The sequence below is a fragment of the Mus musculus genome, chromosome 15 (genome assembly GCF_000001635.26).
Source record: "Mus musculus strain C57BL/6J chromosome 15, GRCm38.p6 C57BL/6J".
In the NCBI taxonomy this organism is placed as follows: domain Eukaryota; kingdom Metazoa; phylum Chordata; class Mammalia; order Rodentia; family Muridae; genus Mus; species Mus musculus.
Genome location: NC_000081.6, coordinates 59,331,426 through 59,353,931, shown reverse-complemented (window position 1 = coordinate 59,353,931; position 22,506 = coordinate 59,331,426). Strand labels below are relative to the sequence as shown.

Below are 22,506 nucleotides of genomic sequence, written 5' to 3'. Positions count from 1 at the left end.
AGCTTCATAACCTGAGTTCAGTCCTGAGAACTGCTGCACTTGACTTTTAGCACATGTGTGCACACTCTCAAACACATCTGTGCACACACAGCAAACACAGGGTTTTCCACAAATGGACGCAAATGTCCTGCTCCCTCCCCTGTCCTGTCTTAACAGACAGGAACCCCTTGAGTTCAGTGAATAGCCTATAGGAGGCATGAAGCCGCTCAGCCTGTAGTCAAGGTTGTTTTGTGGTGTTGCTTTGCCGCTGTTAAATGACATCGATTTCTCCCAGGCATTCGGAAAGCCAGGGTAGAGTCCATAAGTAATCTCGGTGTCCCCTCCTCTTACGTGTTGTTCATTGGTTACAGGTCCTCCACAGTCCCACCTGCCATTGGTCTCTCCCCTGCAGGTGTTCTCTAACACTGTTCCTCTTCTCAGTTTCCTTATGATGCTGACCAGGTGCACACTCTTAAGAGAAAATTAGTGTCCATGCTTGTTATCTCATAAGGGCACGGTGGAACACTCCTGTGCTTTTGTGTGTTGTTTGATTCGATATCAGTGTGGTTTTTGTATTTTTGCTTCCTAGAGAGAGAGAAACAGCCTCTGGTTATGTTTTCTCCACTAGCCAACTCTACCCTGCTTAGGCTTACATGTCATAGAGGAAGCCAGCAAGCAGAGCTACCATCTAAGGGAGCAAGAAGGAGCTTACATAGGTCATGTAGTTCATTGCCTTGTCCTCTGGCAAGAGATGCTCAACCCTCCCATGACTAAATTGCAATCATGGGAATGATTCTCTAAAAAAGGCCACAGGGCAATGGTCACAAATTTTGTTTCATTTTTATGTGCTGATTCCCTGGCCTACCCAAGACCTTCTGAATTGAGCCTTCAAGGCCTGGGAACAGCTGGCTGGCTTTCCACTTCAGATTGTAATGTAGTGATGTTAAGAGACAGGGTCAGGGTCACTGGTAATTTCTTGTGAATCTATATATATATACAAACTAACGTTTTGTGGGTTGTTCTCCTGTGTCCATGGGTAGTGTGAGGGGTGCAGCTAGCTGGCTTTCTCTGAGCCACCTGCCTAGTTTTTTGGTTTTGTTTTTGTTTTTTTGTTTGTTTGTTTGTTTGTTTTTGTTTTTGTGAGCTCTAGGGATCCAAACTCTGGTCCTTACTTGTAGCACAAGCCCCTTACCCACTTAGCCACATCTCCAGCCTTCTGCTACACGCTCTTTAAAGGAAATTGGAATTCATCTGGATCTCTTTGTAAATTGTCTGTTCTGAGTTTTCTCTTAAGTAAATAAATGTTTCCTTCTTGACAACAGATGTTCAAGCAAATGCTTTCCGAGAAACAGTCCAAGTGGGAGCATTACAAGAAGGAGGGCTCTGAGCGCATGACCGAGCTTGCTGACGTCTTTTCAGGGGTGAAACCACTAACCCGAGTGGAGAAAAACGGTAATTGCTGAAGAGGAGTTATGGGTGTGTTTGAGATAAGAGTTTATATTGTTGAAGCCTTAGAAATTGGCTGTTGCTATCTTCATTGCTGTCAGAGAATACTGGGCAAAGGAAACTTAGGGAAGGGGGGTATATTGCGGATCACAGTCCACCATGGCAGAGCCGGTGTGGAGGTGTGGGTGCAAGGCCTCTGGGCAGGAAGAGGAGTTGGGTAAGTGCTGGTCTCAAGTCACTTTCTGCTTTTTACTGTCTGTCTCAGCCTATGAGATGGTGCAGCCCACATTCAGGATGGGTCTTCCCTCCTCAGGCAAACCTCTCTGGAAAAGCCTCACAGATACACCCAGAGGTGTGGCTCATAGGTTGTTCTAACCCAGTCAGGCTGATGATCAAGATTAGCCATCATTCTACCCATTCAAGTCATAAGTATTAATGGCACCCCTTAACCTGTCCAGAATTCCCACAACTCTCTGCTTGTACCTCACAGTTCTGACGTGTTGCTCTCTTTCTTTCCGAGAAGCCTGTTTGTGTTTGTCCTTCACTCTGATAGATAACTTTCTTCATTCCCGAGAACCCAAATCTTTATCCACCTTCCGTTCTCCGGAACACTCCCCAGGAACTCCGTGTCCTGTCCAACAGTCAGTGCCTTCGCGACCCCTCTGTGCCCATGAGCACCTGAGCACTTAGATTTGCCTTTCATCCCCGTGTGGTCAGCGTCACAGACTAGGCTGGCCATGCAGAAGTGTAACCTGTCTTGCTTTGGCACGTGCCCCACGTTGCTGTTGATGGCTGGAGTATTGTTGGGAGTGATGTTAATCACTGGTAAAAGTACTAGGAAACCTACATTTGTACAGAGGAGTTCAGTCCAAGCTGCAGGAATCTGACTCTCACTGTGCTTTCCTCGTTTCTGTCTTAATAGAAAATCTTCAAGCTTGGTTCAGAGAGATCTCAAAACAAATACTGTCTCTAAATTATGATGATTCTACTGCTGCAGGCAGAAAAACTGTGCAACTAATACAAGCTCTGGAAGAGGTAAGAAAGTCCTTTTAAACCACAGGGCTTGGGCTGGAGAGTCGGCTCAGCAGTTAAGAGGGTTCTGTTCTTCCAGAGGATGCAGGCTCATTCCCAGCACCTGTGTCAGGAGCTCACACCACCTGTCACTCCAGCCCCAGCCCTGACTCCGCCCTGTCTCTGGCCTCTGAGCACCTACACTCCTACAGTTGCTCACATACAGACACACATGCATGCATGTGTACACAATGAAGAATAATTTTAAAAATATTAATACTATGTCTTAGGTCAGAAGTTACAAGTTATGATCCACCTATACTTTGCTCATAAAGCTGTATCTAACAGGATACGTCATCCGAAGCAACCCTGTGGTGTCACACTCACGGTTGTAAAATTAGGAAGACTGAGTGGTCAGCACAAGTAGAGCTGTAGAAAGAATCACGAATCTGAACTTGAACAAATATGTTTTAAAAGTCAAATTATGAAAGTAATCTGGAGATATTGAGGAGATTGTGATAAGGTATAAAAACAAAACAAAAAAAATTGTAGGTCTGAGCCATCGTTTAGGTATGTAAAATATGTGTACCTTTGTGGGAAAATACTAAACAAAAAGTAAAAGTGGTTATGTAATGATGTTATCTGTATAAATGGTCAACTTTTTTTCTGGAATGTTTAATTTTTTAAAAATATTTATTATATGTAAGTACACTGTAGCTGTCTTCAGACACCCCAGAAGAGGGCATCAGATCTCATTATGGGTGGTTATGAGCTCCCATGTGGTTGCTGGGATTTGAACTCAGGACCTCTGGAAGAGCAGTTTGTGCTCTTAACCGCTGAGCCATCTCTCCAGCCCTATTTTTTTTATATATTCAAAAATGACTGTACCCAAAGGAGTTACTCTACCTCACCATTCTTAAACTTTTAATAGTCAGTTAATATGAAGTAATCGTGTCAGACTCTTACCTCAGACTTTATTTGAAGTGTTTTTAAGGGGGAAGATGCATTGAATTGTTTCATTAAATGGATCTGTGTAACATAGGTTCAGGAGTTTCACCAGTTGGAATCAAATCTACAAGTTTGCCAGTTTCTAGCTGACACCCGAAAGTTTCTCCATCAAATGATCAGAACCATCAACATCAAGGAGGAAGTCCTGATCACAGTGCAGATCATCGGGGACCTTTCCTTTGCCTGGCAGTTAATTGACAGGTACTACGGACACACTAATGTCTACCTGTGATGAGGGAGGAGGTTCGTCTGCTTACCGTGTGTCCATCCCTCTTTACAGTTTCACATCCATCATGCAAGAAAGCATAAGGGTAAACCCATCCATGGTTACCAAACTCAGAGCCACGTTCCTAAAGGTAAGCAGGGAACGCCGACATCCATCCTCTGGCAGAAGAAAGGATCGGCTTTGCTCTGCTCTCATTGGTCGGGGTACGAGGCTGTCTATCCACTTTGCACTAACATTTACCAACCGTTTCATCAGAGGCAGCATCAAGTGTTCTGCCAGGGTTTAGTTCTCTGTGTAAAAATGAATCTCCATCTCATTAGTATGCACTAATTCGCTTTCATCTTTAATAAATGGTGAAAGAATTATGAATGTTTTAAAGTAAATCTATGGTTTGTTTTAAGTACATGGTTGATCTTATGCCTGGGTTACAGACCTATGTACTGGAGCCACAGAACAGCTTCTTTGGTGAAAAGGAGTCTGGCGTGCAAAGGGCTTCCATGGAATAGCAGCTCTCCAGCTTTGGGGCATCAGAGTTCCTTAGCGCAGCAGCTCCTCCACCCCGCTCCCACATTGCTGAGTCAGTCAGGGGTAGGTCTGGAAACTGACATGTCTCACATGTTCCCAGCTGCTGCCAGCGGCCAGTGGGAGACACACTGCCACAGTAGATGACTGTGGATTGTTTGTTTTGTTTTGTTTTTCTAATGTATTGTCAGAACCTATTTGACGCATTGTTGAGGCTTTCTAATTGGTCCCTCTATTGGGCGAAGCACAAATGTTGCCTTGTAAATTCCAGTTTGGGAAAAGAGGTTTCTAGGGCATTTATGAAGCAAGAAACAGATATGTGTTGTTTCCTTCCAGCTTGCCTCTGCCCTTGACCTTCCCCTGCTACGTATTAATCAAGCAAATAGCCCTGATCTCCTCAGTGTGTCTCAGTATTATTCAGGAGAATTGGTGTCATACGTGAGAAAGGTAAGGACTGCCTCTGATAGCTGCTTCCTTAAATAAACAGTGCCCTGGCGGAGCTTTGTGTTCTTCGGGTTTCTTCCCAGAAATGTCCAGATATAAGTGTATCTTACTGAAGCTGCAGACGTGCAAATGTGCTTTACTTTGTAAGGAGATCACACTGGTTTCCACATGCTCTGGCCTCAGAGTTGCAGAAGCTGAGGAGCAGAGGTGACGTAGCCTCTTCAGGGGCAGAGCTGGCTGCTCAGAGGCAGATCACAGCTCACATTCTCTTACTAGAACCTAGTTCAGGTCTTCAGGAGAATCTTGGTCCTTGCTCCAATCATTTGTGATGGATCCAGGACCCAGCCATGTCTGAGTTAGAGTCAGTCTGTGTCATGCACTGGCTGAGACCCTTCCTATACGTTACTGACATCTTGGGCAGTGGTAGGACGGCATGAGCTTGTCTCTCTAGCAGTTGTTTTGAGACAGCTTACTATGTAGCTCTGGCTGTCCTGGAACTTGCTGTGTGGACCAGGATGGCCTTGAACTCACAAGAGATTTTCCTGCCTCTGCCTCCCTGGCGCTGAGATTAAAGGTGTGTACACATGTCTTACACCCTTCTAACAGTTTTCAAACTAGTTCTTTTAAGTTTCTCAGCACTTCTCCTTACACAAACTGCCATCCTATACACTGGGACCTTCTTGCTCTCATCTTCCTTGTTCATCAGCTAAAAAAAAAAAAAAAACCATATAGATTCTCAACTGTATTTCTTCCTGGTCTTTTCATCAAAGGTTTTGCAGATCATTCCAGAAAGCATGTTCACATCTCTCCTGAAGATCATAAAGCTTCAGACCCATGACATCATGGAAGTGCCTACACGCCTGGACAAGGACAAGCTGCGGGACTACGCTCAGCTTGGCCCGAGATATGAGGTGCCATACCCTTGACTTCTGTCTTTGGATATTTGAAGCTCCAATACGAAGCATCCCCGGCCAGTGGCTCCTGGCATATCCCGGGATCCCAGCAGACCACCTGTGGTTGTGTTCTTGCCCTCTCAGCGATAACGTGGTTTGCAGTCTTTAGTGCTCTTGATGTTTCCCGAGTGTCCCTGAGAGCTTCCCCACCTGAGTTCTCTGTAGAGATGGAGCTCTTTTCTCTTGAACATTCTGTCATTGTCCTTGTTCCTCCTGTGTCCCACGACCTGACTTTCCACATCCTCCTTTGTACGTGCGGTACTCAAGCTACAGTTACAGCTCAGTGAGCCTACCTATCATAAGTTACACCTCAGTGAGCCTACCTATCGTAAGTTACACCTCAGTGAGCCTACCTATCGTAAGTTACACCTCAGTGAGCCTACCTATTGTAAGTTACACCTCAGTGAGCCTATCTATCGTAAGTTACACCTCAGTGAGCCTACCTATCGTAAGTTACACCTCAGTGAACCTACCTATCGTAAGTTACACCTCAGTGAGCCTACCTATCGTAAGTTACACCTCAGTGAGCCTACCTATCGTAAGGTGCACCTCAGTGAGCCTATCAATCGTAAGTTACACCTCAGTGAGCCTATCTATCGTAAGTTGCACCTCAGTGAGCCTACCTATCGTAAGTTACACCTCAGTGAGCCTATCTATCGTAAGTTACACCTCAGTGAGCCTACCTATCGTAAGTTACACTTCAGTGAGCCTACCTATCGTAAGTTACACCTCAGTGAGCCTACCTATCGTAAGTTACACCTCAGTGAGCCTACCTATCGTAAGGTGCACCTCAGTGAGCCTATCAATCGTAAGTTACACCTCAGTGAGCCTACCTATCGTAAGTTACACCTCAGTGAGCCTACCTATCGTAAGTTACACCTCAGTGAGCCTATCAATCGTAAGTTACACCTCAGTGAGCCTACCTATCGTAAGTTACACCTCAGTGAGCCTACCTATCGTAAGTTGCACCTATTGTTAAGTGGAAAATGCTCTGATTACACTCAGGAAGCTGGGCAGTGGCAGCTTATCCTGAGGCCAGCTCTGAAGTTTAGAGAGAAGTGCTATGTTAAAGGACAAAGAACTAGCCGGGCGTGGTGGCACACACCTTTAATCCCAGCACTTGGGAGGCAGAGGCAGGTGGATTTCTGAGTTTGAGGCCAGCCTGGTCTACAGAGTGAGTTCCAGGACAGCCAGGGCTATAAAGAGAAACCCTGTCTCGAGAAAAAGAAAAAAAAAAAAAAGGACGAAGAACTGCTCACAGTGACTGTCCCCCATATAGCCTCACGTCCATCCCAGGCATGGACACACCAGTGTCCTTTACACAACCACACACTGCTGCCTTTGCCCAGTGCATTACTTTGACCAGTCGTTTGGCCATGCATAGGGGTGAGGACTCTCCCCCGTGATGTATTTCATCTCCCCTCCCTCTCTCGCTGTTAAAGGTTGCCAAGCTCACTCACGCCATCTCCATCTTTACTGAGGGCATCTTGATGATGAAAACGACCCTGGTGGGCATCATCAAGGTAAGGGTTGAGCGCTGCTGTGTGTGGCCTGTGGCAATTTGTTTGATTTTCTGGTAATTACATGTGGAACGGGTAGGAATGCGGCCATCTCTTGCTGCTCAAAACTTTTATTTTTACCCATTTGTTGATGGAAGAAAAAAGAAACATTATAACCCTGATTGCTCATAATAAAAGACGACCATCTGACCTGAACTTGGAATTTCATCTCACCATCTCCTACTGGCTGTAACAAACGACACTTTACATTTAATGAAATAATTAAAATGTAAAGCAGTTCAAAACTGTCCATATCTGTCAGCTTGGTAATATGTTGTAAAATTACCATGAGGCTTACTGAGCTGAACAGAGTCCTAAATTCAGTCTACCCCTCTAAAGATGATTAGGGACAGAATTTTACAAATGTAAATCACTTAGAGATGAGGTCGGAAAATTCTGCACTGCAGACCCTCTGAGCCACCGCCCTGTTTTCCCTGCCACCGTCGAATGCCTTTGATCTGCACTTAGGTGGATCCCAAGCAGTTGCTGGAAGACGGAATAAGGAAAGAGCTGGTTAAACGCGTGGCTTTCGCCCTTCACCGGGGACTGATATTCAACCCTCGTGCCAAGGTACACATGCCCAGAATGGATCTGTCACTCAACTCCCAGAGTGCACTGGGACACCATTTGGAGCAAGTGCCTTCTCTCTCCTGCAGAGCCAATATATGCTTTATGGTGACAACTTACATGCTCTTGATTCTTTCTAAAAAAAAAAATCCCTTTTAAAATGATTCTCTCTGTTCATCCTGTGTTTTAAGAACTGAATTGATGCTTATGACTAAGAGTTACTTACTGTCCAAAGAACTTGTTTACCATAGCACAGATAGAAACTGGAAAGACTGGTTTTTTTTTTTTTTTTGATATATGTTTCCGTTATCTATTTGAAAGTATGATAATTTTCCTAAAGAGAAAAATGAGTAGACCATAAATTTTTGTGTAAGGAATGTTTCACTTCAACAAATTCAACTTAAGTGTTAGGTATACAATATTAGATGTGTTCATAAATTGATACTATTGAAATCATCAATGTTCATCTTTATATCCTTTGTATGAGGCTTCCTTCCCAAATGAGGGATGTCTATTCTTGGTAGAGTGTCTAACAGCACGACCTGCCAGTGAACCTGGCTGCAGGAAGAAACCTTTCTAAAGCTTTGACGATGTCTAAACCCATGACTATGGTGCCTTAGTGTGTCAGTTAAGGTCTAACAGACATGTTAGTGTTGACCGTTTGCTCCTGTTGATAGTTTTCTTGTTGTCTCTGTGTAGCCAAGTGAGTTGATGCCCAAACTGAAAGAGCTGGGGGCCACCATGGATGGGTTCCATCGCTCCTTTGAGTATATACAGGACTACGTCAGCATTTACGGTCTGAAGATTTGGCAGGAGGAAGTCTCTCGTATTATAAATTATAACGTGGAACAGGAGTGTAATAACTTCTTAAGAACAAAGGTATTGAACAAGTTTTTTTTTTAATTTTTGACTATATCTGTTATCTCTCATATTTAAAATACATATTCCACATCTCAGCAATACCAACAAGAAAGTTTTGTTGTTGTTGCTGATTTTCATCTAAATAATGCTACTGAAAATGGTTGAGTCCCGCAGAGCACCTTTCAGAGACTTGCCGGTAAGAGGAGAGTGGGTATGGACCTGGCCTCAGGGAGCTCTGTGTTAGGAGAAAGCAGATGTCACTAAGTGGCCTTAGTTAGCAGCAGCTGATATGCTCATTAGAACACAGTGACTTGAGAGTGGGAACCTTGAGACCTCTCATGACCCAGTGCTGCTCTTTGGCTTGTGGAGGAACCGCCAGTCCATCCACAGCAGCACTACAGGCCTCCCTCCCTCCCTCCCTCCCTCCCTCCCTCCCTCCCTCCCTCCCTCCCTCCCTCAGCAGGGCATGGGCGTCCACCTCCCTCATGCCCCAGCCAGCACTTGCCACTCTCCACTTCTGAGCCTTGTAGGGCGGGAATGGACCTGGTTTGGATGCCTGCTTCCCTAATGACTGTCTGTTTATGGGCCGTGTGTATCTTCTTTGAAAAATAGCTATGAAAGTTGTTTTTTATATCTAATGAACCACAAAATATCAACAAAGTCAAGTGCCACTGCTTTTACACAGCATTTAACAAGGCTGACACATGCAGGTGACACTTTCAAGAGGTTGTTGAAGTTTATGATAATTTACATCTCTAGATTTCATTGTCCATCTCGACTCACAAGACAAAAAAACCATGTTTCTCCGTCTCTCTTATTTCTCACTTTTCTGCAGCCCAGCTAGCCTTCCAATCACTACTTAGCCAAGAATGATCTTGAACTTTCTGTCCTCCCATCTCCACCTCCCTGGCGGTGGGATTACAGGCCTGCATCACTGTACCCGGCTGCTGAGCTGCTGGAGTGGAACCCTGGGTTCATGCTAGGCACACGCTCTACCCACTCAGCCACACCTCTATCCCTTCCTTTTCATGTTCTGAGTAGCATTTGAGGAGGGAGGCCTTTGGTGGCCATTTAAAATGTTTTCTCTTCAAAACCAAGGAACACTTAATTGTTCCTCTTCATGCACTGCTTGTAAGATTGTGTAAAGAAAAGATAACAAATTACACTATCAGAATTGAACTAGACATTTATGATTTTGTTTTCTAGATTCAAGACTGGCAGAGTATGTACCAATCCACTCATATACCAATCCCGAAGTTTGCACCTGTGGATGAGTCTATAACATTTATTGGTCGACTCTGCAGAGAAATCTTGCGGATCACAGACCCAAAGTAAGTATTTCTGAGTGTGACTGAGCTTCAGTCCTCCCGACGCCCATGCCTGTGTCACTGATGTGTGCTCCCTTGTCCTTAGTCCAGCACCCAAGCACTTAATAAGAGCCATTATCTACTGAGCACTGGCCCATGTCCCTTCTTAGCATGTCCCCCGAGTCTGCATACTCACTCCTTACAGGCATCTGAGGTGGCAGGCCTTGCTGCTGTTACCACTTTACAGATGAAGAAATCCAGGCACAAAAGCATGTACCTAGATCATGCCAGGCCCCAGCCCCCATAGCACTGTGCCAGTCAAGGGCACACCATACAAGCTTTGTGTACAGTCAGTCCGTGCCCGTATCACATAGGTTCAGCCTTCAGCAGGGTCTGGGGAAAATCTCATGTGATTAAAACTATTGCTGATAACACAGAGCCACTCAGTAGATCCAGCCAAACCCATTTCCTTGGAGCCTGGATGAAGGAGTTTGTGGTGACCGCCTGAGGAAAGAGCAGGTTTGTGTCTTGTGACTCAGTCTACATGGGCACATGCTCACAGAGGCTCATGATAGGCAGGCTTTCCCAGAGCGAAAGGAAGGGTCCTGTCTCTCCCCACCGACCCTTGTCTTGCTAAAGCATACGCCTTCCTTAAACACTCCACGCTACCTGCTAGTCTCAGCCTCAAGAGTCATGAAAGGCAGTCAACTGTAGATGAACTTTTTGAGATTTCTAGCAGATATATATTCTTTCTGTCACTGGCAAGAAAATAAATAGTTCCTTGTGTAGGTAGCTGAAGCCACCGAGCCCTTGTAGAAATCCACCCTGCCTGGTAACCTGCTCAGACTTTCAGCAGAGATTTGACGTGGCTGGAAATTCATCATCAGAGCTAGGTTCCTCTCGAGTGTCACATTCAAAGTGCTGGCACCGGGTGACAGGACACCCTGGGCCTGCACATACAGGATGTATCACATTTACTTTCAAGTCTAACTCCTGGCTCTTGAGGCTGTCAGCTCCTTCTTAAGCCCCATGTGTGTATGGTGTTTATAACATGCAGCCCGCATGTGTAGAGCTCATCTGACCTGCCAGGCCGGTTCACCCACCATCCGCTGTGATGATCTAGGGTGGGACGAGGACACCTGTGCCTTCTACAGGGTGCACTAGTTACTCAGGGCCCTTCAGTAGCTTGAGAAGCAAAGGTTTGACGTTATATAATCTTGGGAGCAGGCCTATTTGGCCCTCCAACATCTCCTCGGCTAAAATGAAGGTTAGCTGGCTTGTATTTCACAGGGCTGTTACAAGGGTGGGCGACAGGATGACACCCGAGTGCTCAGTAGATGTTGGTGCTCTTTGCCTCTATCATCACCATACTCCATTCCCAAGACCAAGAAGAGTCGCTGAGGGGTGCCAAGAAGTTAGGCATCACCGTTTAATGGGCTTCACCTTCCCTCTCACGTCACCACTCAAAGACTCTTAAGCTTCCTGTCTCTAAATTGGTACTAGGCTCTTATTTGTCCTCTGTCCACGGACATTTTACGAAACGTCTGTAGGAAGGCAGCGGGCCCTGGAGTCCTCCAACCTGGCAGCTGAACTTACCTTCATCTTCTCAGTTTAGTTCCCACTAGTAGCTCAGCCCAGTGAAATAAGTACAGCCAAGGAAGGTGGGGAAGGAGGCCTACCTGAGGTTTATTTCCTGCTGGGGCATCGGGCAGTCATCAGGCAGACAGGATAGAGTGCTGGCCAGAAGTGAGGACACGTGAGTCGTAACCAGCAGTGCTATTCCCCTGCAATCCTAGCATCAGGAGGTTGGGGTGGGACTGGTGTAAGCCCAGGGTACCCCATACTACTTGGTAAGACTGTCTAAAACAGAAGTCATGTAGCCAGTGCTCTGGGCTCCTAACCTATACCTCTGAGCTGCTGGGACTTCTGATTTCCCGTTTGCTTTAGAATGACATGTTACATAGACCAGCTGAACACTTGGTATGACGTGAAAACTCATCAAGAAGTGACCAGCAGTCGCCTCTTCTCAGAAATCCAGACCACCTTGGGGACTTTTGGTCTGAATGGATTGGACAGGCTTCTGTGCTTCATGATTGTGAAAGAGCTACAGGTGAGCCTGGACCCCACACCAGTCACTGCTGTCATTGCTGTGGTAAAATGTCTACCAAGAGCAACTTAAGGAAGGAAGGAAGGCTATGTCTTGGGTCACGCTTTGAGACTCTAGTCCATCATGGTAAGGAAGGCCTGGCACCCAGATTGGCTTCCACTGTGGTCACAGAGTGAGGCGGCTGCTCACAGTTCCTGTGTAGCTAGGAAGCAGATAGCAATGGACGTCTGTTTGGCCTACTCTCTGTCCTAAGTTAGTCTTGAACCCCAGCTTTTGGGAACAGGTTGCCCCTGTTCAGAGTGGGTCTTCCCTTTGCTATTAAGCTTCTCTGGAAACATTCGGACACACTCGGTGGTTATGAGCCCTGCCAAGTAGACAAAGGCTGCCTGCTACAGACCTCGTGTTTGGTTTCTGTCTGGGAAGAATAGCAGGTCTCACCTCACAAATTGAACTCACTGTCTTCTGTGACTTCCCATGCTATGTGAGGCACGGATGATTTTACTAGATAGATAAGAGTTGAGAGTAGGCTACAGCTTCTTTGACCAGTATTGTAATTGTATAGGTAGATTGCTTTAGTTAACTTCAGCTTGGGAAAGCGAGACTTGTGTATGAAGCCTTAACTCCTCCTCAGAGCTGCTGCCCTTAGTAGAAACCTGAGTACCTGCTGCCTTCCCATTGGAGGCCATGTGACCCAGGCAGGTGCAGTTGACACAGCGTCTGTGCTGACAGGAATGTTGGTTGGTTACGTTTGCATTTTGATTGTGACTTCTTGTTTGTAGAATTTCCTCAGTATGTTTCAGAAAATTATCCTGAAAGAGAGAACTGTTCAAGAAACTTTAAAGATGCTCATGAGTGCTGTTAACCCTCTAAAGAGCATAGTGGGTAAGTGTCCTGAGACTCCCCAGGGCAGACAGGAAGGTACTGTAGCTTTCCTGAATTGACTGAATTAAGATTATATTTTAACTTTCAGCAAATTCAAGTAAAGTTTATCTTTCTGCCATCACCAAAACACAGAAGATCTGGAGTGCTTACCTGGAGGCTATAATGAAGGTATGCTGTGGGTTCAGGCTAATCAATACTGTGTAATGAAGGTATGCTGTGGGTTCAGACTAATCAATACTGTGTAATGAAGGTATGCTATGGGAGCAGGCTAATCAATACTGTGTAATGAAGGTATGCTGTGGGAGCAGGCTAATCAATACTGTGTAATGAAAGTACGCTTTGGAGAGCAGGGATAATCAACACCATGGTTTATAAGTTATTTTTTACCTATGACTTTATGGTTTATGAAAACCTATTCCTTCCTTTTGTCATTAAAGCTGGACTTCCATGATTTCTTATTTCCCACACCGCTCATTCCTTTGTCCTTCCCTCTGGAGCTGCCACTGACTGGGCTTTCCCTGGGTGGACCCACAGCTCCCACGTGTTTAAGACAATGCCTCCAGTCAGAGGTGCTTCTGAACAGACATGGGAACTTCCTCCAAGTCCATGCAGTGCTCTGGCCTGTCGATTTCCAGATCAAGTTTATTCCTCGTGGTATTACAGCAGTGCATCTCTTCCTCTCCCCGCTGTGCCTGCCTGCATGCATGTCAAGAAGCAGGAGTCTTTGGGTGCATAGGTTATCCATATGCTATGAATAAAACACTGTGCCTTCGGAAATGAGGAATAAAGACAAATGAGGCAATTGATTATTTAGATGAAAGCAGCTTCTTTTAGAATCTAGTCTCCTACTTTGTGTAAGTGAGGATGCAGTGAAACCGCTGACCTGAACTGCTCCCTGGTGTTAAAAATGGTTATTTCAGATAGGAAGCTGCTGTGTGACCATTGCTCAGGTGGTAGAGAGGTAGGTAGCCAGAACGTTTAGAGGACACCAAAGTTGCCATGGCTACCTGGGAAACAGAGAGTGTAGCAGACAGGTGACAACCAAAGGCACATCCCTGGATGCCTTGCCAGGGTGGTGTGCACCCTGCTGACTGCCCTCAAGTGCCCCGTGTGCCACTTCTCCCTCTCTCCCTTGTTCTCAGGTTGGACAGATGCAGATCCTGAGACAACAGATCGCCAATGAGCTAAACTCTTCCTGTCGATTTGATTCCAGACATCTGGCAGCTGCCCTGGATAATCTCAATAAGTAAGTGCCAGGGTTGAGACAGCCTACTCTCCCAGCACCAGGTTTACATCTTGTTCATTTGAGGCCTTTGGGTTTTAACAGGTATTGCTCACGTAACACACAGTGGCACTACTAGGTCCGTGTCCTGACGTAACTGTTAATAGAATCTCCAAAAGGAGGAATCTAAAGAACTAAGCAGTGGTTACCTAGAGAGATGGGGAAAGCAGGCTAACATACCATATCCTGTGGTGTACACATCCCCTCCCCTCCAAACAGCTGCTCTCATTTCTTTCTGCACAGATAAACAATCCAAGCTTCTCCATCCCAAAGTCAGCTCTTCTCGCAAACCAGGACTTAGAAACAGTCCAGCCAGTTCATAAAACAGCCAAACAAGGAGGAGCTGGAGAGGCGGTTCAGAGCAAGAGCGCTGTCGCTCTTCAGAGGTCCAGCGTTTGGGTCCCAGCACCCTGTCAGATGTCTAACAACCACCTGGCACTCTAGCTCCAGGGGCTCAGAGACCCTCACCTGGCTTCCATGGGCACTCGTGTGCACACACACACACACACACACACACACACACACGCACATACAAGTAAATAATTTGTTTTCATAATCTCAGTAGTGAAAGCACTTGGTTTAGCTTGAGTCCAAGAGCTAAGTGACTCTGGGTAAGATCACAGTGACACACAGTCAGAGGCCTGCCGGCTGGGATGCAAAGGGACGAGAGTTGGTTACAGATGTATAAACTCTGCTGCCCGCTTGTGTTCACCGCTGCTTCTCTCCTCCATTAGGGCTCTCCTGGCAGACATCGAAGCCCACTACCGGGACCCTTCGCTTCCTTACCCCAAAGAAGATAACACACTCTTATATGAAATCACAGCCTATCTGGAGGCGGCTGGCATTCACAACCCCCTGAATAAGGTTAATGACTACAATATAAAATTGGGTTGGGGTACAGGGCTGTGTGGTACAAATGTAACTTTGTCTATATAACAAATGACTGTGAAATATTCCAGAAACCTACATTCAGGCCCCAGAACCTCATGCTGTCAGGTTATGACCTTTTCTAAATGATGTCACCTCCCTGGCTGTGAGGCTGATGTAACTTAGCTGAAAGTAACGTGTCAGTGCAGGTTTGCCTGGGGCTTGGATGGTCACATGACTCCCTGCTGACCGAATGGAGTTGCAATTACAAGGGCCAGGCTCCACATTGTGCAGCTCCATGCTCCAGAAAGCAGTGATGTTCCTCAGACCTCAGTGCCAGGGCTCGAAGGGCAGTACCTGTCCTGAGCTGTACTTTCTCAATGTCTCCTCCTTAGCAGGGCTACTCACATGTGTTGATGCAGAAACATGGCCTCTCTGGAGAGTTAACCTGGTTATTTTAGGAAATTTTAAATTGTAATAATAAGATCCTGTCTCAAAATTAAGCTAAGATAGTCTGGTGAGATGGCTCAGTGGTTAAGAGCACTGACTGCTCTTCCAAAGGTCCTGAGTTCAAGTCCCAGCAACCACATGGTGGCTCAAAACCATCCATAATGAGATCTGATGCCCTCTTCTGGGTTGTCTAAAGACAGTGACAGTGTACCTTCATATAATAAATAAATAAATCGTTTTTAAAAATTAAGCTAAGGTGAAGAACCTAAATAAAGGGCAACTGACATCGAGTGCTCTGTACTAAGGAGTCCAGTCAACAGGCTGTCTTCAGGCAAGGAGCCTGAGGCTTGAAGGGGTCCAGGACTCCCCCAGCCTCCACACTGATGGGGGAGGAGCTAGCCGGTGACTAGCCTGGGCTCTGAACCAGCCTGCTTCCCTGTCTTCTGTGCCCTGAAGGCCAGCTGAGGGATGGCATGGCATTGTCTGCCCTGAGTTTTCTGCCATGTCAACTGGGAGGGAGACTGCCTGCAGAAGTTTATGACAAAGGAGGACTTGGCTTTCTCCTCAGCGGTTGCTGTCAGGCTCTGTGCTCTGCCTCCTGGATCTTTTCCCCTTGCCTGTACATTTCTTTCACTACTCTTTTTTTTTTTTTTAAGATGTACTTTTTGTGTATGAGTTTTTTGCCTGCTTGTATGTATGTGTACCATGTATGTGCCTGATACACAAGGAGACCAGAAGATGGTGTGTCAGGTCCCCTGGATCTAGAATTAAGGACAATTGTGAGCCACCAGGTTGTGCTGGGAATGGAACTAAGTCATCTGAAGCGAAGCCATGGCTAGCTGCTGAGCCCTGCCCAGCCCCACAGCTTCACTGCGCTTGATTTTGCTGGCCCCTGCCACTCTTACCTGTCATCTCTCGCCCCTCCCTTTACAAGTGATATTAACAGGATTGGGGGTGGGGGAACTCTGGTCTCTGAGCAGAGCCACTCTTTCCAAGGAGCGTTAAAGGACTAAAGCATGTAGATAGGTGCACAGAGCGACATGTGAGGACATCTCTACAGGCAGCAGATGACACAGCTGTCCCAGTTGGAGGCTCTCAGAGCTTTCCGACTGAAACTGGGTTCTGTGTTACTCTAAGATGAAGAAACTCTTTCTTATCTTTCTCTTTCCAGATTTACATAACAACGAAGCGCTTACCCTATTTCCCGATTGTCAACTTTCTGTTTTTGATCGCGCAGTTGCCAAAACTTCAGTATAACAAAAATCTAGGTATGATGGGTGCCAAATTTTGCTTTGTAATTAACAAGCAGTAGGTCAGTGTCTACATACACAGTTCTGCATATAATACCGTGTCATACATCAGACCTTTTCGTAACCAATACATAGTAGTGTCATTGCACCACTGCATTCGCATACCACGGATGGAGTGTACACAGTGGGCTCCAGATCAGCCAAGTGCGCCTGCCTCCTACAGTGTGAAGCATCTTTACTTGGTTCTCCTCAGTCAGTGCCCACGTAGCTGATTATGGTATGAAAGAAACCTCTTTAATGTGCATGTTCTGTTCATACAAACGCCCGTGTGCTACTGCCTCCCGGACTGTATCCTAGGCGTTACAGTGTAGTTATGGAGACAAGACTGATGTGTGAGCAGTTTAGACTGTAATGTCACATGGTCACACGCTGGGGCTTTTGCTACAAGCATATCCAAAGCTCTCGGTGTAAGTGTCCTGGCTAATAACACAACTAAGTTTTTGTTAACCAGTTTATTGTGAGCATCTCTATAGTTCATCCTGTCTCTAGACTTTACATCTAACTAAGCAAGTTTTTTTTGTTTTGTTTTGTTTTGTTTTTTTTGTTTTGTTTTTTTTTTTTTTATATGTAAGTACACTGTAGCTGTCTTCAGACACACCAGAAGAGGGTGTCAGATCTCGTTACGGGTGGTTGTGAGCCACCATGTGGTTGCTGGGAATTGAACTCAGGACCTCTGGAAGAGCAGTCAGTGCTCTTAACGTCTGAGCCATCTCGCCAGTCCGCAAGTTTTTTTTAATGCTCTCTAACATTTCATTGGTTTTACAAGCACCTAGCACTGCAGTCATTCAGTAAGTGGCACTATAAGAACATTTCTACCAGCAAGACTGTTACTATGTCCTTAAGCACTTCTTTATCCTTCTTCCTCTCTCCTAAAATGTTTTTAAAGTGAATCCTGTTTAGAGCCTAACATTTTTGTTTTTGGTTTGTTTTCTTGTTGTTATTGTTTTGTTTTTTATTCCTCTCATTCAGAAACAGTCACTAGTTCTAGGCCTTGTTCCTCTGACAGTTCCTGTTAGTGCCCCCTGTTGCCAGGCATGGCCCTTTAGCAGTACTCGCTGGGGAAGGGAGGCACAGTGTTGACTGAATTCTACCTTGGCCTCTTCCCACCAAGTGCTCACAGGCACTCTGTCCACCTGTTCATATTGGTGGGACCGACTAGAGGTGGGACACTGAGTCTTCGGATTAGAAATGAGCCTCACTCAGACCCTTTGACTATTAAATGTTTTCTCGAAGACTTTGGTTTCCCAGGTCATTTTTAGAAACGCTGTAGTTTCAACTTTTACTTTAAGGTTTATGAACCATCCACGTTATTTCTCGCCTCCAGTGTAAAGTGGGGGCAGGTTCATCCTCTTCCCTTTCCCCACCCTAAACTCCACCCCCTCCTCAGCATAGCCACGCAGGCAAGATTTTACACAAGTTCCAAGTGGGCAACCAAAGCGTGGTGTTGGGGCACATCTGTGCCACCCTTCTTCCACTCAGTTGACCTCAGCAGATTCTGTCCTCACCAACACTCAGAACTGTTGTTACACACAAGTTTAAAGCATTTCACCCAGATTTTAGCTGAGTTTACTGAGTAAGATGCTTCTGGGTATCTAGAATACCATGCTGCCATTAACTGATGTCAATTGGAGGTGATTTCTGTTTTCTTATTCACATTAATGTACATCTTAAATCTCTACCATAGAGGTATGAATAGTGCAAAACAAAATCAACAGTAATGATAAAAACTAAGTCTTTAGACTGTTAGAATGTCCTACCAACCCCACAGCTAGATTTAGAGGTAGCCCAGAACTACTGTTTCCTTAAAATAGTCTCCTGCCAGCAGTGATGATATTGATGAGGGCTGATATTTAGTGGACACTGTCAAAAGCAAGTAATTCACTGGGTATTGTAACTTGTTCCCTCACAGGCATGGTCTGCCGGAAGCCTGCCGACCCTGTTGACTGGCCACCGCTCGTCCTAGGTCTGCTCACGCTGCTGAAGCAGTTCCACTCCCGGTACACCGAGCAATTCCTGGCACTGATTGGCCAGTTTATTCGCTCCACAATGGAGCAGTGCACAAGGTACAGAGGGCCAGTCAGAAATAGTGGAACTTAATGCCACAAAGAGGGACTGCGACCTGTCAGGACAAATGCCTCTCATCACTGTCCTGACAGGACTGGCGATGATGCTTGAGGTCTCCAAACAAGTCAGGACAAGGAGCGAGCACCAGGTGCTCCTCCTGTGCTCCCCGCCAGGAAATGCCCTGTCGTTCTTCTGGCCGGGGCTGTGTAAGCCTGGGTCTTGGTGGAGATAGGAGACATGGTGAGAAGGCAAGCAGACCTGTGCCTCTGCCATGCTGGTTCCATCTCTCTTCATTCCTGCTCCTCTGCCTCTAAGACATGGAAGGAAGTGATACCTCAGTTTCATGGCCAGGCAAGTCTTTGTTAATGGTGTATAACAAAACAGGAATCGCAAGGTGCTGTTAGAGAACAAAACGTAAACCTTCAGTTTCTGCAAGCGCTATCTATGCTCCCTTCTGTTCACTTGTGGGGTTTCTAGGATAGAACAAAACAAACAAAAGTCATGGCCCTAGGACACTGTGTCAGCTCCACTCCGTGCTGCCTGAAAGGGTCAGCCTAGCTGAACATGAAGTTAGCGGATTGCCATTTGGTTATTTTTGCCCACATAGCAGATCATTCTGCTATGCTATGACCTTGTATGCATCAGCTAAGAGCTCTGAAGCTGAGCCCTCCTTTGGCTTCTCAAGACATTGTCTCACTGTTTCCCAGCCCGGCCCTGAATTTAGTCTGTAGCCCAGGTGGACATTGTATTTGAAATTTTCCTGCATCTGCCTTCAGAGTAGATGGGATTGCAGGTCTGCTACACCAGTCCCAGCTACTCATTTACTTCAAATGGGTGTGCAAACAAATGTAGCTGAAGGCCGAGAGGATGGGGATGTGTGGGCGTTGACAGGCATTGATTGTCTCATGGAGTCTGAAGGACATCAAAGGGAGATAGATGACTCTAGAGTGTAGACCTGTCTGTCCAGACTCTAGACAGACAGCAAGACCAAGTTATAAGCCAGAGGCGAGGTTACGATTGGCTTTGCTTTTCTCTAATTACACCTATTAGCCTGTGTGTGTACACATTATGTACATGTTCCACTCACTGCAAGCATGTGGAGGTCAGAAGACAGGCTTTAGGGAGCCAGTTCTCCTTCCTTCACAGGTTCTGGGCATGGAGCCAAGGCCATCACCCTTAGAGGCAGGTGCCTTTACCCCTGACCTACCTACCAGCTCCTTGTTAGCTTGTTTCCTGTAGGATTGGTTCCTAAATAAGAGCAGGTTAATTACTTCATAGGAATCAAGAGGGTGCCCTGTGGGTTTGTTAGACTTGGTGTACTGCTCAAGGAAGGATGTGTTAACATAACAAAGCAGCTAGCTGACCCAGACTTCTTTTACAGCCAGAAGATGCCTGAAATGCCTGCAGATGCTGTGGGCGCCCTTCTCTTCCTGGAGGATTATGTTCGGTATACAAAACTCCCCCGAAGGGTAAGCCCTCGACAGGAAACGATGACAGTGATGACATACCCAAAGCTGTTAGAAAAGAAGTCCTGTAGGCTGCCTCAGCCCTCCACGGCTGCGCCCTGACGTCCGCTGCACAGGTCTTCCTGTGAGTGAGTTCCAGGACAGCCAGGGCTACACAGAGAAACCCTTTCTCGAAAAACACAAAAAACAAGAGAGAGGTGAAACAGGAACTATTAACTATAAACCAAAAAAAGTGGACATTTCCTTGATACTGTTGTGTTCAGAAGGGAGATGGGTAGATATTAACAGGCAGTTTTAGTAAAGTACAAGCAGGATAAGCATTTGGGGAAGGCTCGGCCCTACTTATATCCAGGTGCAAACCAAGCTAGACTCCCAAGTGAGAGACATGGGGCTCTGGGCTCTGGGCTCTGGGTTTGGAAGAGTTTATTCTCCATGATGTGAATGGGAAAATAGCAACCTCTGTCTTTAAGGGGAATTTAGCTTTGTGCTTTAAAGCTTCAATGGTGTAATCACCCCAGAGTCCCAGAAATGCACTGGTAGGAATTTACTTGCTAGAGATTAACATACACAATACAAAAGCATGCCGATGTTTCCTAATCCATGTACAAGGGTATACCTAGATTTTGCAAAAGTATCATGAGATTGCAAGGTCCATCAGCCTTTCCCATGATGAGCTGAATCCAGTCTTCTTGTCTTGTTTCTGGTCTCCTATCTCATGATTAAGTCTCTCTTTAAATGTCTTTAATACAATATTTATGCACATTCTGTCTCTTCCCTCTCTCTCTCTCCTCTCTCTCTCTCACACACACACACAGTGTTTTGCAAATGTTTCTCTAGCTCACAGAGATCACCTGTTCCATTCCCCCACCTCACCTCCATGCCACCCTCCTCCTCCTCCTCCTTTTCCTCCTCCTCAAAGCAGTTAAGGAATGCAGGCCTTTCCAGACCTTCCTGTTTTCCTCTGGCCTCTGGGTTTCTCCTTTGTCTCTCGTTGGCATACTCCCAGATCCTAGTGCCATTGGGAGCAAAGCCTGCTTGTAGAGGCAGTGGGCCTCCCCCCTCAGGTGTTGTCATGTGCACAGTAAGGAAACATTAAAACCAGCTACCAGCAATGAAAGGGTTGTCTCGTTTCCCTATGCGCCTCAGCTCCTTCCAGTGCTTCACCTTCCTCCAACAGACATTTTCACCTCTTGAATTCCCTCTGTAAAACTGAATTTCCTGAGCGCCAATGATGTGGTTTCACTTCTGCTTACTATTCCAGGTGGCTGAAGCCCATGTGCCTAACTTCATTTTTGATGAATTCCGAACAGTCCTGTGACTTCTTTCTCCTGCTCCAGTGACAGGATGTTCTATGACTAGAATGAACTTGGACGTGAGAAAGATACTTGACTCCTCATGCAACGTGCATTTTCCTCCTCTGTGGGAACCAGCCATTCTAAGGAAAGTGGCTCTCAACTGTCTAAATCATGGCATCGTAAGGAATTTTTATCATGTAGATGCAGAACTGTTTTGTACTTGCCTCTTTTAAATGCTCAGTATAACTGATGGATGAAGCCATTCCATCTTATGTTCTAAGGATCTGTTTGTGCAACTCCAGACCTTCAGTAAAACAGCATTGCTAGTACTGAGTTGCCCTGCTTGTGATGAAAACGGATACCCTGTAAGAAACCCTGCGACAGACTGGGGTGGGGGTGATGCTTCATCCACTGTAGGTCTGTATGGTCCATTGAGAGCCCAGCAGTAAACTCGTGTCCTACATGCTCTGCTCTTCTAGCTGCTTCTGCCCAAGCCAGACAACAAAGCTGTTAGCCATAGGAGGCAGTAGGGACCAGGGGTGGGGCTGTAAAGGTTTAGTGATAAACTTTTAAAACTCAAACTCTGCCAGGCGTGGTGGTGCACGCCTTTAATCCCAGCACTTGGGAGGCAGAGGCAGGCAGATCTCTGAGTACAAGGCCAGCCTGGTCTACAAAGTGAGTTCCAGGACAGCCAGGGCTACACAGAGAAACCCTGTCTCGAAAAACAAACAAAAAACCCCTCAAACTCATAACTTGGTTCTACATGGAAATTCCTGCTCAAGGGAGCTGTCATCTGCTAGGATGAGACATGGCAGGAGTCTGCCTGAACCTGTAGCTAGTAGGGCTCCTGTGGTTAGAAGTAGCGGAGAAAATACAAGCTGCCTAGGGCTCCAGGCTGAG

At 46.1% G+C, this 22,506-nt stretch overlaps 1 protein-coding gene across 2 annotated transcripts in view; it reads left to right on the top strand.

Moving 5' to 3' along the window:
• The window catches only part of Washc5 (WASH complex subunit 5), a 42,332-nt gene extending 20,263 nt beyond the window's left edge, over positions 1–22,069 (top strand). The window contains exons 10-28 of one of the 2 annotated variants that reach the window (XM_006520759.4): positions 1,302–1,431; positions 2,348–2,460; positions 3,479–3,645; positions 3,725–3,800; positions 4,529–4,639; positions 5,407–5,547; positions 7,032–7,112; positions 7,617–7,718; positions 8,415–8,594; positions 9,783–9,907; positions 11,831–11,993; positions 12,770–12,872; positions 12,961–13,040; positions 14,015–14,118; positions 14,889–15,018; positions 16,643–16,739; positions 18,691–18,844; positions 20,227–20,314; positions 21,573–22,069. In XM_006520759.4, the coding sequence (XP_006520822.1) occupies positions 1,302–1,431; positions 2,348–2,460; positions 3,479–3,645; positions 3,725–3,800; positions 4,529–4,639; positions 5,407–5,547; positions 7,032–7,112; positions 7,617–7,718; positions 8,415–8,594; positions 9,783–9,907; positions 11,831–11,993; positions 12,770–12,872; positions 12,961–13,040; positions 14,015–14,118; positions 14,889–15,018; positions 16,643–16,739; positions 18,691–18,844; positions 20,227–20,314; positions 21,573–21,629 (2,202 nt within the window). In that variant the 3' untranslated portion in view covers positions 21,630–22,069. The remainder of the gene's footprint in view (positions 1–1,301; positions 1,432–2,347; positions 2,461–3,478; positions 3,646–3,724; positions 3,801–4,528; positions 4,640–5,406; positions 5,548–7,031; positions 7,113–7,616; positions 7,719–8,414; positions 8,595–9,782; positions 9,908–11,830; positions 11,994–12,769; positions 12,873–12,960; positions 13,041–14,014; positions 14,119–14,888; positions 15,019–16,642; positions 16,740–18,690; positions 18,845–20,226; positions 20,315–21,572) is intronic. The other variant, NM_153548.3, reaches the window with a different exon arrangement.
• Positions 22,070–22,506: the final 437 nt, after the last annotated feature.